The sequence below is a fragment of the Sturnira hondurensis genome, unplaced genomic scaffold (assembly GCF_014824575.4).
Source record: "Sturnira hondurensis isolate 20B ecotype Veracruz unplaced genomic scaffold, ASM1482457v3 Scaffold0004136, whole genome shotgun sequence".
Classification (NCBI taxonomy): domain Eukaryota; kingdom Metazoa; phylum Chordata; class Mammalia; order Chiroptera; family Phyllostomidae; genus Sturnira; species Sturnira hondurensis.
Window position 1 is genome coordinate 719,653 of NW_028076767.1, and position 16,791 is coordinate 736,443.

The 16,791-nt window shown below is 42.8% G+C and overlaps 1 protein-coding gene across 2 annotated transcripts; it reads right to left on the reverse strand.

Moving 5' to 3' along the window:
- Positions 1-400: 400 nt before the first annotated feature.
- On the reverse strand, positions 401-15,139 carry CPO (carboxypeptidase O). 2 transcript variants are annotated; one of them, XM_037044690.1, is made up of 8 exons: positions 14,846-15,139; positions 13,250-13,351; positions 12,211-12,315; positions 11,211-11,321; positions 10,014-10,104; positions 8,698-8,900; positions 5,283-5,367; positions 401-587 (listed from the first exon to the last, which is right to left on the reverse strand). In XM_037044690.1, the coding sequence occupies exons 1-8, from the start codon at positions 14,894-14,896 to the stop codon at positions 445-447; spliced, it is 891 nt and encodes a 296-aa protein (XP_036900585.1). In that variant the 5' UTR covers positions 14,897-15,139; the 3' UTR covers positions 401-444. The 2 variants fall into 2 exon arrangements, with proteins under 2 accessions (XP_036900585.1, XP_036900584.1); XM_037044689.1 differs by lacking the exon at positions 401-587 and adding an exon at positions 4,107-4,442.
- Between the last annotated feature and the right edge of the window lie 1,652 nt (positions 15,140-16,791).

Genomic DNA, 16,791 nt, shown 5'->3' on the forward strand with positions numbered 1-16,791 from the left:
CTCTGTCTCTCTCTTCCCCTCTCTCTAAAACTAAATAAATAAAATCTTTTTTTAAAAAGACCCTTTTCAACCTTTGATTTTCATCATTATTTTAGGGCTGGCTTGCACAAATGTATTTTTAAAAAAGAAAAATTCTCAGAAAAAGAACTTAATAAGAGGGAAAAGGAATACACAGGTGAGAAAGGAGATAATATACTTCCCACTTAAGCTCTTTGGAGCTTTACTTTACTAATATTATTATTATTATTATTTTAAATGACTCCTGGGAAAGAAAGAGTCAGGGTAGCTAAGAAAGAAATTTTTCAGGGTGGCTAAGAAAAGACTACGCTTGATTGCAGCAGAGTGGAAAACTGTTATAAGTGACTATTATTTTCTCATAGTCTTTTCATAACACCAAATACTTTAAAATTCACGTCTGTAAAGGCTCATCTTTTTTACTGCGTTTCAGTAGAAACCAAACTGGAAATGTGTATGTTTTCCTGAAATAAAGGTCTTATCTGGAATGAGATGCCTCATGTTCTGGAATGCTAACATCTTCCAGGGATGAATACGTCTGTCCATACGACATTGTGATCCCCAAGCACACCCTGAAAGTTAAAGCACAGGACTAGTTTTATTAAAGATCATTTTAGAACATGAAGAATTTCCTAAATATTGTGTTTTGAAAATAATTCCCAAAGGATGTTGTCTTCCACCGGGTTTCCTAGATGTAAGACCCAGAAGTAAGGATTCATGCACAAGGGGTTCATTCAGGAGGTACTCCCAAGAGACATCGGTGAGGGAGTGGGGGCCCCGGGACAGGGAAAAGGAGGAAGCCACACAGGGCTGCAACCTCAGTGACAGTGCTTTGGAGGGTAACTTCAACCTCATCCCGCTGGATCTCTGGAACACAAGCTGCACTTTGGAGTTTTCCCCCCGCTCATTGCAAAGGGACTGGGCTTCCCTACTCTTGGACCCATCAGTTACTATCCAGACAGTGGCTGGGGGTTCTGGTGGTGGCTGCAGGCAAGACGTGTGCAGTCAGCCAAGGGTGGTCATCAGAGAGAGAGTCGCATATGTGTGAGCTGTGCAAGGCTGAAACATGTCAAAGACAGAGCGAGGCAGCAGAAGCGGCCTGAAAGCTCTGGATGAAGCACAGGCAGTGGGCACCAGACAGTAGTACTTCTGACATCCTAGGCCCAGAGAAGTTCTTTCCTGAGAACTTATTTGACCAATCAATAATGATTGAGAACAGAGTGACTGTGGGCATGCCGTTCACTTTCTCTGTGTTTCAGCTTCTTCATCAAATAAGTAAAAGTACCTAACTCAAGGTTCTTAGGAGTATTACACAAGGTAATATACATGAAAGTACTTTGATCACTACATAGAGTAATGGAAACTAATAAGAATTGATTTTAGGGTCTTTAAAACTCATGTTTAGTATCACAGTTTTAACAGGCGGTAGGCTTCTTTTATTGCCATAATAAATTTATGCCTGATTCAAATTCTATGCAGAAGGTGAGAATAATACTGGGGTGATGTGAAGAACATTATTTCCATAACATCAAGAGATTGGTAAACTGCATAAGAAAAGGAAGGGAAATAGCAGCTTGGTCATACATAGTGGAAACAAAAGAATAACTCATTTTGACAGTAATGTAGAAAAAAGTTGGATCTAGAAGCTTGGATACCATTCAAATTCACCATCTTGCATCATTTTAAACTCTAAATTTACCTGTAAGGCAAGAAGATCTAGATCTTTTATAGGAATAGTTATGAAGAAAAGCCCTGGCAGAGTTTGGTGGAAGGAAAGAAATAGTCATGGAAAATGTGGTATATTCAAACTTTCTAAAAAAATAAAGAAAAGGCATCATGGAGTCACCTTTATTAGCATTGAGATAATATTATGTTGAACTGTATAAAATCACCAACGCTTGGACATTTTTGAACTATGAAAACAGCAATTTCATCTGATTCAACCTAATACGTAAAGCCTGTTGGGAGACAGTCTCTCATGGGTCTCTCTTGCTTACACTTCTTGCTGGCAATGCTAAAGTACAAGGAAGGCCCTGGCCACTCTTTTCCTGGCCCATTTCTCAGAATTGCATTTACAGCCAGGAAGGAACCATGAGTGATGGGGAAATGTCTCCTTAGCCCAGGCTTGCTTACTGCTTGCTATAAAAGCAGTGATGCCCTTGAGCCCAGCGTTTCTCTCCTGTCACATGACTCACTGAGTTTGCAGGTAATACCCGGGCTCTTGCATCACCTGCTTGAGGCTTGGGACCGAGGGGACTCAATGTAAATGCACGGATGCTCGTGCTGAGTGCTGGACCATGAGTAATAATGCCCTTCATCTTTGACTCAGGAGTCACATGTCTTCTAACATCCATGGGACAGTGACAAACCAGCTTCTCAACTCTAAAGTATGGTAAAGTCAAATCTCAGACCCCAAAAAGCTGCAACACAGAATAATCTCAAATTGTTTTTGTTGCATCAGTTGTGAAATTTTCTCAAACTATTGCCACTGAAGGCAAGGAAGTGGAAAACGTCCTTAAAAAATATCAGTGTGGTCATTCAAAGACAGGTGTGTCTATCTTTGTCTTTAGATCTTTCCCCAGAAAATTAAAAAAATATGTCATGGTCCACAGTTTTCCACACCCTTAGAGCCATGTAAAGTCCCCCAAGAAAGTTATGATTGTGTCTTCGACTCTTGGAAGAATCCATGCAGGAGGTTTTGTGTAAGCTAACGGCTTGCATTTCTACCTGTTCCCTCCAACTTTATTTGGCCATGGGCTCAATCTTTAGACGTGAGTTAAGTTTTGTAAATCAGAGCTCCTACAGTACTCAGAGGGCCAAGTTGTTAAGATACGGACTTAGAAACCAAAACATAGGCCAGATTAAGGCTCATAACCTGACTCTGTAGGCGCAGCTCCCTGCTTTCCTCTTCAACGTGACATTGATGGCTACATCCCTTTTCTCCCCTTCTAGGCTGACCATTGATGGAACCCAACCATTTTTTCCTGACAATGCTACTGCTGTGGAGTTGGCATTTTTATGGAAATAGCTGCTCTCTGATTCATTAAGCCTCATTGCCTCTGACATTTTCCCTTTTGATTCTTATCAGCACAAAGAAAGGCAATAAAAGGGTTACAACCAAGGAGTATATTGAGTCTGTGACCAACAAGGAAACTTGGGAATGGGTGACTGAACACCAAGGATTCCCTGTCACTCAGTCAGCGCTACAAGGTTTGTTCAAAGCCTGACGAGTGCTTAGCACCATTTCAAGGTGTCACATAGAGATACACAGGAAATGACAGGCATAGATGCTACTTTAAGGGCACTGGCAGTTTAATAGACAAGATAGCGCAATTAAATGCCTGTATTCATGTAAGCCTATACTCTGGCCCTTGCTTACCTCTCTAGTTACTCATTATTTCTCTTCATAGCACCTGTCACAAGCTGCACTGTTTAGCTTATTTACCTGTGTTCTTGATTCCTATGGCCCCGTGAGCTGAGATTTGCCCGATAGGCAACAGTGTGTCCATTCCAATTGTTTATGGCCAGCACCCCCACTCTCACCCCCTAAACTCACAGGAATAGGAATTCCAAGAGGACAAGGGCTATGTCCACCTCATTCGGCATCGTAACCCCAGAGCTTAGCAAAATCTACATAATAGATTCTCCAAAAAATTATTTGCACAAATAAATGAAATCAGCGACAGATATATAGAGATTATATAACTTATCTTCTGAATGCTCAGTAACACAAAATTAAATGCAAACCTGGTTCAAAGGCATAACAAAATGTTCAAGGAATTTAGATAGGGAAAAAAATCTCCCAACCCCAGGACAGCTTCCCCCAAACTGACTGTGGATGCAGATGTGAGCACAGCCAAGATCAACCAAGCTGGTCCTAACTGACTGATGGATTCACGAGTCTTTGGGCTTTAGAGAGGTTAGGTTTGCAGCATTACGGGGCGGGGGGGGGGGGCGGATTACAGCAGCAATAACTAATGTTATCCTCTTCAAAAGTAATAAAAATTACTTACCAGAAAAACAAGCATTACAATTCAAACATGGTTTATCTTTATCAAAATAGTATTTTATTTACATTATTTATTTCCCCTCTGGCCACAGAGAAACACCTTCTCTGCAACCACATCATGCCATCGAGGCTGAGCAGGCCTGGGTGGGGTGGACTCAGAAAAGAGGCCTGAAGGGCACTAGCAGGCTCAGCACCACAGCAGTAGAGGTCACCTTCCCGGCACTGTTTAAGTGCCAGTATTTGTCATACACGTCATCCAGGATGGAAAGCACAGCCTCCATGGTCTCCTCGCAGGTGTCCTGAATCTGAGCTTCTGGCAGAACAAACTGATGTGTACCATTGTCCCTCAGCTCAAATGTGTATGAGAAGGGGATCCCAGTGTCCTTGGCCCAGTCTCTCGAAGACCCTGATAGGGCGTCTACAAATGAAACCATGAAGGCAGAGTTAGAAATTATAGAGTGAAAGCACAGATTTCTGTCAGCCATTCCAGGAGTAAAGGTTCAATCCAGGAAAATAAACAGCTTTTTCATGGTGGGGTCTCATGGCTAGCTATCTTCTCCCCCTCCTTGACAGGAAGCTCCTGTAGGGTGGGAATAACTCTCGTCTGGCCTGTCTCCCTCCACCAGTCCCCCCTTCTAGCAGAGGTTTAGTTAAAGTTTCTCAGCTGAAATCAAAGACTGGAACATCTAATATTTTAAGATAAGAGTAAATTGATATATAAAGGAACAGAAACAAAATGGCCATCAGGAAAAATATTATGCAAATATTATCTAGGTGGCCATCTGGTGGGTGGAAGAAATGGTGATAGGTGATGAGGAAAAGCAGTGCGCACTTCTCTTTCAACTAAATGATTTCTTTTCTTTTTCTTTTTCAGATCTTTTCTCCAGGCCCCACCTGCTCTGCTTGCTGAGCCTGATAGGTTCTTTGGGAACTGAATCAACAGACCAAAGCTCATTGGAAAATGTCCTTCACGTGAACCCTTGCGCCTTCTCCTTGCCAGCTCTTTTTAACTGAAGCCAGAGGGAGTTCTGGTCTTAGCCAGTGCATTAATTTTTTCTTTGAGCTCACACCTTATCCCTGGAGAGCATAATTCTGGATTTGTACAGACTCCCTTTTATCTACAGCCATTTTGATTTGTAAAACTTCCTGTTGATCCCGGGAACTCTCTTCTCCCTCTCCCGCCTACCCCACTCCCCAGAGGTCACTGACTTCTTTGGTGCCTTGCATACTACTGAAGAGGTGAAAAAAAGATACTTACATAAAATATCTGCACTCGCTCCAGCTCTATAATTGGTTCCATGCTTTGCTCTCGGTGCATTCGCTGCCTTCTGTCCAACTTGGATCTGGAGGTGGGAAATGCAGAGACAGATATCTGGTGTGAAAAATAAAACCAGCAATCCAGAGGGTTTGGTGTTTTGTCCAAATCCATCTTGAGAGTTCCAGACCAGCTTTCTCCCTTCCCGTTGGACATCTACACCAAGGTAGCTTGCTGGTACTTCAGACTCAACACACTCAAACCCAGCAAGTGAGGGATTTTCCTATTTCTGGCTTATCATGTTCCTCCCCAAAATGAAAAATCATGTTTGATCCTTCTTCTTTCAAATAGTTAGCAAGTTTTAGTTCCAGGGCCGTCACCCTATTTCAGTCTCATTACCTTTGAGGTGGACTATTGTCATCTTCTAAGGTGGTTGATTACAGCCCTGGCATGCGTACGGGAGGATAGAGCCTGGGATGGGATATGAGGCTGATAGGGGAAGAATTCAAATGGAAAGAATCTGAGCCCCTAAAACATTAGAATTCTTCTAGCTATTCCAATTTCAGAGCTGTTTAGAACAAGGCTATATATAGTTATGTTTCCCCTGCACGGTGATTGCCAAGTTGCCTATCACACAGCATAATATTTATCATGATTTCTACACATTTACGGCTTTGTAAATATAGAGATATTAATTACCAGACTCAGTAGTTGTAAATAACACTGGAAATGGGAACCTCCTTGAAGAGTTGGCTCGACTGTGTCTTTGTGTGCCCTTTCAAATCTCACCCCCAAGAACCCGAAACCACTGCTAGCTGGCTTCAGTTGGGTTCAGACAAGGCGGGATCAGTTTTACACTGCCTTCTTGTTGAAAATTCTTGAAATGACTGTTTATGCTAAGTCTTCGGAACCTGAGACTGTAAGAGACACCAGATTAAAGAATCTTTCTCAATTCAGTTTGCCAGTTTCTGCGTATCACACTAAAAGTTTGTCTGTCATTCCCATCTTAGTTACCTTCCAGTAACTTCCAATAATGGTAACGTCACAGCTCCAGGCTTCTCCTGTCTTCTTGCCTGCTCTACCCAGTGGCCAGAGGCCTCTACCCAGATGGCCAATTACCAGCAGAAGACTCTCTAACCTTTTGATCTGGCAAAATGGTCACGCAATATCTGTTTTGCTGAACCAAGAAAGGAATGAAATTCTCTAGAAAAGTACTGGAATATAGGGGCCTCTTTTTTTCTGCTAGTGGGAAGCCTGTTCAATCAAAGCTCTACAATGGCCTGACTTTGGTGGCTCATTTATGTTTGTCACAGATCCCATTAATTAGGAAGTAAACATCCATTACAAATATCACAAACCGAAGAATAAGGAGGGTTCTGGGTCTGTCAACTGAAATTTCTCTTTCTGCACACTTTTTAAATGAAGAAATGGGACTTCTAGGGCTAAGAAATGAGGGGAACTAGGACACAGTGCAATGAGCATCAAAACTGATAATGGTTCCCAGAAGGAGTAAACACTCCCTGAGCCAGTGCGAGGTGGTCAGATGAACGCAACCCTGGAGTGTGAAGGTACCAGTCCCAGCCCCGGCTGCCACTCACTGTCCACAGGAGCTCTGGAAATGTAGAGAACTCGAGGTCTCGATTTATACGTATCCAAAGGGAGCTGGTTGTGTTGTGTTGTCGTGAGAGTCAGATGAGATAATGACTATAAAATCCTTTTGCAAATTACAAAGTCTGAGGCAAATATTAGTTATCTCACATACCTTGCAAAATGATCACATAGTACAAATGTCCAAAAACTTTGCAAGAGAGAGAGTGAGGCTACCACTACATATTTTTGACTGCCGGAGGAAAGACCACCTTCAGCAAAGCTCTGTGGTGCGTTTCTTTTTTGTGTTGAGACATGTGTTTTGTGGGCCCCGCTCCAGTGGAAGAGGGGCAGGATGTGCTGGAGAGCCCATGGGTCCCCAGGCCTCTGTGACCTTACAAACAGAGTAAGCTTAGTCTCCATCCATCCCAGCAGGTGTTGATAATAAAGAGTTTCTTTCTAAAAATAAAAGCATAAAATAACAAGTGGTGGTCAGAATGTGCAAAAATTGGAACCCTTGCACACCGTTGGTGGAAATTAAAAGATGGTGCACCTGCCATCAAAAACAGTTTGATGGTTCCTCGAAAAAATTAAAAATAGAATGGCATAAGAGGCAGCTACTTCTGCTTATATACTCAAAGAATTAAAAGTGGGATCTTGGGAGGTATTGTACACCTATGCTCACAGCAGCATTTTTTGAAATGGCCAAAAGGTGGGACAAATGCCCATTGATAGATAGCAAAGGAAATGGGCTCTATACATACAACGTAAGATTATTTACCCTTAAAATGGAAGGAACTTCTGACATGACACAACATGAACCTTGAGAACACTATGCTAAGTGAGATAAACCAGTCACGAAAAGACAGCTGCTGTGTGGCCCCACTTACACGAGGCATCAAGAGAGGCCAAACTCATAGAAAAAGAAAGCGGAATGGCAATTTCCAGGGGCAGAGGGACAGGGATTGTGGTTTAGTAGGTAGAGAGTTTCCATTAGGCAAGATGAAAAAAAGTCTCAGAGATTAGTAGCATAATAATGTGAATATTCTTAATGGTCTGCTTAAAAGTGGTTAAGGTGGTAAATTTTGTGTTACATGTGTTTTATTACAATTAAAAGTTGAAAAAATATTTTTTAAAAAAGATACCAACATTACAGTCCTAAATTTACTCTCCCTTTGATGTGTGCCTGCTGCTCTCTGGTTCACACAAAGGCAGGGAGCCTGGTCCTTTTCAGCAATTCTGCCCACGATGGTCAAGCTAAACACAGCTTCAGAGAGAGACCTGGATGAGATGAGGGTCACTTTCCCTGCTTGGATTTCACTGGCATTTCCCCTTACAAATACTCCTAGCAAATACTACAGGCAGCGTTTGGAAGAAAATAAAGCATTGTGTTTATCAGAGAAGAGAGCAGATATCATTTAGCCGTGTGATTTGAGATATGCCGATTTCCACTAATAGCTGGCAGGTTCTTTAATGCACGGTTCAAAAGCTATAATTGCTGAACGGAGCTTCAAGAGAATTTACAAAAATGAGAGCACGTTCCTGCAGATTATTAACATAATCATCTCATTTATATTATAGATGAATACCTAAGATGTCTCCCAACTTGACATTTTATGAAACAGGTAGTTAATTAATGTAGGTAAAGCAGCATTTAACCTGCAACCTTCCCAGCAGGTGGCTGGCAAGGTGTAAAAGGCGGGAGAAATACAAAAGAAGAACTGAGAACAAAAGCAGGGCTGGAGCCAAAGATCTAGGAAATGGAAATCTGGGAAAGGAAAGCTGGGATCCTACTGAGCCCTCTCTAAAGCCTTGGGTGCTCTGGTCTTACCAGTTCTTTGTGGTTACTTGATATATTTTTTGTGTAGCCATAAGGCGTGAGAATGAGCTGCCCATAAGAGTGTATGGTCAGGAAGCACAGAATGTCCTCTTCCTTTCTCTCTATAAGGCTGGAGACGGCTTTTGTCTCAGGTTCTGACACAGGACCTGCCCCACAGAATGTTTCATCCCTGCAGTCTTTAGATGCGCCAATACCTGGAACACACAGGAAACGGCAGAGAAGGCAGCATGATCTCAGCTGGGAACTGACAGAGGGTAAGGAGTCATCCTCATTCAAGGTCACTGGGGCTAGGGGTGGGGCTTACCCTCCCTCGTCTAAGTTAGTTCTGGATACATGAGTCAACTTGGATCATCATTCGGGGAGGAACTCAGAAAGGCAGGAGGGTTGACATTTGGGTTTAGGAATGAACTGCAGTGCTTACATGGCCCAGGAAGGAAGGTGTAAAATGGAATGGCATTTCGGTCATCTTTAACTTGAACTTGTGGTGGGCCATGAAACAAATAGCTCGAAACCAGTTCTCAGGCTCCTAATGTCAGACTCCGACGTAGTCTTGTTGGCCTCAGTGTCTCTCTCGCTGCCTTACCAGTTTGAGTCTCCTTAGAGCTCTTTTGTGAGTACCGAAGTCACCTCTCCTCCTCACCAATAACAGAAGGCCCACCATTTGAGCCCCTGGTTACACGCTGGGCACTGTGGTCAGCCCCTCCTAAGTGGCATCTTGTTGAATCCCCACAACAACCTCCTGGGAAGATGGTATCACTATGGGCCCGTGTTTTAAATGAGAGAAAATGAAAATGGGGAAGTGAAGTAGTTTTCCCAAGATCACACGGCCCTGTACATCTGAATTTTAACCCTTGCCGTCTGGTTTTTAACCAGACTGCTCTTAGCCATTCCCACTTCTTCATTTCCTTCCAATGCCCCGCACCTGTTGAGGAGAAGATTGTGTTTGCCTTCTTTACCTCTGCCCTCCTGCTGTAAAGCAGTCTGTAAGGAGGATTTCCTGCTTTTTCTTCTCTCCATGATAATTCATATATTTCAGGACAAAGTGATGGGTTTCAAACATGTTCACACTGGCTTAGGTCTTCCTGGCCCTAGCCGAGCCAGCTTCCCTTAAAAAGACTCCTGAACTTGTGGGTTGCTGCTTTTTAATATGATCCCTTTAGAGGGAACACACAGGCCAGGAACACCAGCCAGCTGCGCAAAATTAGATGTTTATTTTCAAGTTATATCTCTAGTGATTCACCTCTTTTCTGGCTTCTCTGGCTCCATGTTTTTTCCCCCATCAGTTTATCTACTAAACTTGTACTTACTACACCAGGCTGAGTTGAAATTTCGATTGAGATCTGTCCCAAAACACGCACCATCATTATGGGATGAACGGGACTTCCTCCAAAGCCGGTCCTGCGCAGGGGAACACGGGGATGTCACCATTCTAAGGTCTCATAAATCACAGTGTTAGGAATAATGGGTGGTCCTCTGGTATAAAAAGTCATTCCTAGGATTGTCTAGAAGAACTGGCCCTTAACACAAGGAAGGTTCTGCATGCACTTTCTAGTCCTGCAGATAGGCTACCAACCCCCAGTCCCGGGAGCACAGTAAACCCTCTCATTGGGGGGAGTAGTCTGGCTTTTTTCCTCAAGAACAGATTAGCAGTGCCTGGTGGATGTGATCAGGGAAAGCTTCAGAGAACCATTTTTTAGGTCCAAGTGACACAAGATGAAAGGGAAATAGGTTGGCAGATGGAACAAGGCTGTTCCAGATGCACCAGGGACAGTCTCTGCACCACTCTGGAAGCAGAAGACTGATGCGTGAAGATGAGGATAAAGACAGGTTTCGCCAGACATGCGCAGAGGGAGGCACTTCGTTCGCATGCTGGGCGGAAGGCTGTTGTGGAGCTAGGGGATCCCGGGAAGGGTCTTGGGGGAGGGGGAGGGGAAGAATGAATACTCTCTAGAAACATGGGCTCTTATTTGTGGGGTTATATGCTTTAGAAACACTCACAAGGGGAAATTGTTTGCTAAATGAAAAGCTTTAGATGTTTGCTCCCTACGTGGATGATCGCAATGACAAATGAAGGCTGGGTTTGCGTGCATCCATCATTTGGGTCCCTCATGCTTCTGGAGGTGGGCGCAGGGAGATGCAGAAATTGTATGCGAATATATTCCAGAGCAGGTGGCAGGCAACCAACAAAGTTTAAGGAGATGCAGTTGGAGAAAACATGTCTGTCTGGAAAACTGGGCACGTGTCAAAAACAGAATAAGACCCAAATGTGCTGGACTTCAACTCTAAAAAGGCCTCTTCAATACTGAACTTTGACTGTCAGCTTAAATATGTTAGGTTGAACTTTATCCCAAACGGGATTTCTTTTTTTTTTTTTTACGTGACCACAAAACCTTTTATGTTGATGACTGAGGCCAGAAAGCTGTGATGATTGAGGCCAGAAAAAATGAACTGGAGTCAAGATCTAGTTTATGAAGTCATCCCAGAACCAAGTTCATTGTACTCACAGTTGTCCAAGTATAAATATAGCCATCTATGTTCAGAACTGGAAGCACATTGAAGTCCAGGTATGTAAGGAACCTTCTTATCCTTGAGTTGTTTTGATAGTTTTGTAGAATCTGGAAATTTAAGAGAGAGCCATTTGGAATCAATCTGGGAAGAGGTCTTTTCTTGCCTTAATTTTTAAATAATTTTATTTACTCCTAAAGGATGACCATGACCTCCACCCTCCACCCTCCACCCTCCACCCCACCTCAGGCACCTCTTGGTTCGGGTGGTGGTTCTCAAATTTCGGGATGCATCAAAATCTCCTGGAGGACTTGTTACAATACCGATTGCCTGGCTCCAGCTCCCCCCAAGTCCCCCACCCCTAATTCACTAGGTCTGAGGTAGTGAGGTAGAGCCTGACAGCTGGCATTTCTAACAAGATCCCAGTTACATTGACGCTTCTAGGAGCCACTCAAGAACTACTCTTTGTGGGTTCAATTCCTTCTGTTTGGGTTTCTGAAAGGACTGACACACAAACATATTTTACTTTTAAAGGTTCTTCATTCCCTCAAAGGAAGGGGATAGGTCATTTGCAAAAATTCATTGTGCTATGTATTTCTTACCTGATAACCTCTTAATCCACACGGCAGACCTCTGAGGTAGTCATTTTCCACCCCTTTTACAGGTGAAAAACCAGGGGTTTTAGTGGTAGAAAATTTGCTCAAGACTATTTGAAAGAGGTGGGGCCAGGATTCACTCATCTCTGACCTCCAAGACATATTTTCTTGTACATTGGGATATGTTTGTCTTTCACTAAAAATAATTGTGAAAGCACTGGAAAAAGATCAGAATACCTCACAGTTCAGTGGAGATACTTATTAATTCCATTTCCCTTGGGGAGAAGGAGTAGCTCAGTAGAGAGTTGCCATGCCAACATGTCAATGAAGCAGCCTTCCCACACGACCAAGACGTGACAGGTGATTTGTGGTTAACCGTTACGAGGAAGCTGAAGACACTTACGTCTTTCACAAACCACTGGCAGAAGGCAGAGGAAATCCATTCCCTGGTGTGAATTCCACAGTCCATCCAAATGATCTTCTTGGTGTTGTCAGATGGTGGGCTGATCTGGAGGGGGCATCGGTGCTCCGTTACCAAGCAAGCACTTAATATTGTAAGCCACTGTGCAAAGTCATCAGGCTTTTTCTTTCCCTAGAGGTCCCTTCCTTGCTCCACTGGGTGGTTTCGAGCATGAGGCAAGGATGCTGGCGGAGATACACGCCAGTAGGAATACACGCCAAGTAGCCTCCCTCGGCTACTCTTGCTCTCCTATGAGTGATCCCCGCTGTTGTGCTTAGGACCACAGGCTGACTCCCCATGCCCCCACCAGAAGCCACATGGGGAAACTAAAGATTGGGTTATCCCCACAGCTATACTATTATTTGGCTGCGTGACCTTGTACAAGTTACTTCACTTCTCTGGGTCTTGGTTTCCTTAACTGCCCCATGAAAGAACTGAGAAAATGAATGGGCTGTGATTGATGCATGAGTGGGAGGTTTCCCCTGACACAGTCTGTCCTCTCTCATCTCTGTGTGAGCAGTGGGGGCACCCAGACCTCACAGAGCCAGCCACTCGGTCAGAATATCTAAGGTCCTGTCCAGCTCCATCATTCACGGTTTTAAGTTCCTCAGTCTCCGTGGGAAGGAGGGAGGCCCAGCATGGAGGCAACAAAGGTGTAAAGTCTTCTGTTTCTGGGCCTTTCTGTTTTTTAAGTTCTACCTTCATGGTTCCACCTAGCTATTCCAAATTCTCTTTGTTCTAGAACTTGATTTCACCCAGATGATTAACATATAAACCTTTACAAGTTTTGAATTTTGAAAGCCCATTTGGGGGTGGAAAAGGCAGGGGTGTTTCTTGTTTGTTTGGTTGGTTGGTTGGTTTTTTGCACCGCCTCTTTTAACTTTGTCTACATTTCCACTAGAGCCCCTGAAAAGTAAACAGATACTGCAGATCAGAGAGACCCCTCGTCCCCAGAAAAGCAATTCTCAGCCTCCTTACTCACCTTCAAATAATACATAGGCCGCATCTGGTAGGTCATTCCTAGGAAACGCTGTGTCACCACACCCGAGTACTTCTTACTGATCTGGCTCATCCACTGATAGATCTGAAAGAGCCCGGGAGGGCCACAGTTATCCATCAGAAGATTGTTTGCTCGCCTCTAATTAAGATAACTGCTTCTTTCATTAAGATAATGAACTCTGTGCTCTTTGCTCTGTATTACAACAGCTGTGTGCTAAACAAGCTAGAACACGAAACCAATGAGTTATTACCCACCCTCTCCCATTTTCTCTACAGATCTACTCTGCCGTAAGTCTTAGACCCCTTGTCTATCTTTACAGAGAAGTTACTGAGAATTCACAATTTCCACCGATCATACTTCAGGAACCTTATACTATACATCCTTCAAATGGCCACCAGACTTAGTTTCCATGTGACACCCAATCATGCCAGAAATTTAATGAAGGCTTATTTTGTGGGAATCTTCTTCCATCTTTATGAATCTCAACAATATTTTTGGCTAACATCCGTGGTTCCAAGTTTAGGGGAAAGGTGGGTAAGTCCTTCATAGAATATGCCAACAGAAGCTTAAATCAAGCTCCAGTCAATCATTTTGATTAAACAGGGCAGACCTGAATAGATGTTGACTTAATTGCAAGGCTCACACCGTGCTTAGAAAAGAAGGGTCTTACATTTTTGCCTGGAAGTCAGTAATTCAGGGCTTCGTAAGAGTGGACAGGACAAGAGAGTTCACGAATCTATGACATCAAACAGTTGTCACGATGTGATGGGATACCTCCCGTACTTTCAAATCTTTCTTATACTATTTGAAGAAAACTCTGGAAAATATTAACATGTTCCCAAATGTCGAGAATAACTGGTAAATCCTGTTTAGAGGGCAACTTGTGCATTTACATAAATAATTTAGATGTGTATACCCTTTAACCCAGCAGTTCTATTTTTAAAAATGTTTACTTCAAATAGTTTTGCATAATGCCGCACATGCACCCACTCACACCTACTTATTTGCATCTATAGTACTTGATTTAATTTTTTATTGTAACCAATTCTAGAAATCACCAAACATGTTTCTTAATAGCAATACAAATATTTCTTTGAAAAAAGTTGTTTTTCTCTTAAGAACTGCTGAGGCTGTCTCTTGCATGCATCCTACAAGAAATATCACATTTTCAGCTAAACGTGATTGAGTCAGAAGGCTTCCCCTCCCCACACCACACACCCATGTATACACTGGCCGCGCCCTGCTTAAACTGGCTAAGAACTTGATAAACAAGAGTAAAGGTTAATTCTGGTCCCTGTTCACACGAGCATGACTGGTTAGGGTGTTCTTTTCTTCTTTGTGTTGTTGGTTTGCTCTTTTTTGTTGTTGTTGTTTCATAGCGCCAGCATCTGTAGCTCCAATGGTGCTGGTTGAGGGTAGGGAGGGCAACGTTTGGGAATTCTTGACCTCAATGCCCAGGCAAATCTCCACCTCATATTTTGGGCCTCTCCAGTGCATGGACGGTAACAGTAAAGCATCTGAACACATTCTAAAGTAAGTGGTGCCCACCACCATTCCTCACCATGTGTTTTCCTTCACCTCCTCCATGGGTGGTACTTGTTCTAAGAATAGGTCTCCAGGCTCCTCCATGGAGTCACTGTCTTGTCCACAACCTGTTGTTCTGTTGCGCCAGTGGTCTGTGAAGGCAGGAAGTCCGACGAAAGGCCGGGAAGAAACTAGGGTGTCAGGAGGGTGGGAAGGTGGATGTAAATGGTAGGGGAAAGCCGAGTGCACAACGCCTAGAGGATAAAAGCCAGTTATCTCCTTCAGGTGAATACTGTTCTCCCAAGTTATCCCTTTTTCTGAACATTTTGTTGCATAGGCTAAAATTACACTTTTATTATAACCCAGAAAATAGGCATAAAACATTGATCAGTCCATGTTTAAAAATGTTATATCTCTGATTTGGACTACAAAGAGAAAAATGAATATTTGCATTATTAGGTCGCTGGGAAATGATTTTAGTGCGTTTGGGAACGGGAGAGGGGAGGGGATAGCCAATGAGAGGATGTCTTTTCTGTCCCCCCTTCTTCCTCATTCCTCCCACTGGCGGCCCTGCCTGTCGCGTCCTGCTCGGAGGTGAGATCATTGGAGATGCTGTCACAACAGGGCTGGGACCAGCCGTGGTCACTGTCGGAGCAGCCCTGTTTCCTCCTTCCTTAGGTCAGAGAATGCTTGGGCCTCTCTTTAACCCAGTTACCTTTTCGGTGGTGGGAAAGGGCTACACGGAGGAGCAGGGCTGGGGGGCTGCAAAATGTTTGAGTTTGTTGTCTCCTGAACCCGTGTTGAATGACTGCATCAATGTCACATGCAAAAAAAGTGAACAGACTGGAATTTGAATGAAAATTCCTGATATTAAAAGTGCTGATCTCTTTCATATGAGGTAAAACACAACACTTAACCCACGCACATCCCGGTACTCACTTCAGGCAATGTTTAAACCCCATCCTTGGAGAAGGCAGGTCCCTGTTTCTAGGCAGTTTCTTGGGTGCTGCAGGATACAGGCAGAGAAAGAGGGGAAAGTAGCTAGTCTGCTAAAGTATCGCTAGTCTCACCTCAGCAACCGAATGAAAAGATTGTGATACTTTGGGTACTTTTTCAGAATAAGAATTCATACAGTGTCTAACAGAGAAAATGATCCTTTAGAGCACATTATTAATAAATGCTGAAGATCAAAGATTGATGAAATTTTGATGTGCGCAGAAGCAAAATAAAACCCTCATGAATACTGAGGCAAATGTTGTGTTTTATACACTTAGTAAGAAATGGTTTCATAAGTATTTCATGACAACAAAATACTTTCAAAAAAATTTTTCCCTGCTTACAAAATTAACATATGCTTATATCAGAAAATTTAGAAAATACAGAGAGGGAAAAAATGTGTTCAATAACCCTACTTTTCTGAGTTAACCACTGTTGGTATTTTGGCCTATTTCCTGTCAGTCTTTTGTCTGCGCACACTTTTTTCTTGAACAGTGCAAATTATGTCTATATTTCATTTTGCATTAACTCCTTCATAGTCTGTATTCTACCAGAGCCATTTCCTCAACCCCATAAAACTCCTTATACATGTTATATTTAATGATTAATATTTAATTATAAGTGTATATTATACAGTATCATTTATTTAAATATTATCACCTCTGCTGGATGGTAAAGCTATTTTCCTTTTTTGTCTTTGTTTTTTTTTTGTTTCTTTTGTTTGTTTTTGCTATTTTAAGTAATTCTGAACTTAATGACTTTTTGCATAAACCTTTGTGCTCACTTCTGATTCTTTCCTTGAGTTATATTCCAGGAAGAAGAATTAGTAGGTCAAAGAGAACGAACATTTTCAAGGCATATGATTCATCCTACTAAGTCCCAAATGACTACAGACTTACACTGTAATTGGGAGTAGGCGATATATGAGTCCACTTCATGAGAAAGATTGCAAAACTTGTGATCTCTCTTAACTGTTGATTTTCCCCACTATCGTTACATAAATC

Excerpts from the sequence above, each read along its gene's own strand:
- CPO (XM_037044689.1), bottom strand. The coding sequence starts at position 14,896 with ATGGAGGAGCCTGGAGACCTATTCTTAGAACAAGTACCACCCATGGAG. Across the intron at positions 12,316-13,249 it reads GGCCTATGTATTATTTGAAG|ATCAGCCCACCATCTGACAA; the intron begins GTGAGTAAGGAG and ends TGCCCCCTCCAG. Across the intron at positions 5,368-8,697 it reads CAAGTAACCACAAAGAACTG|ATCCAAGTTGGACAGAAGGC; the intron begins GTAAGACCAGAG and ends TCCCACCTCCAG.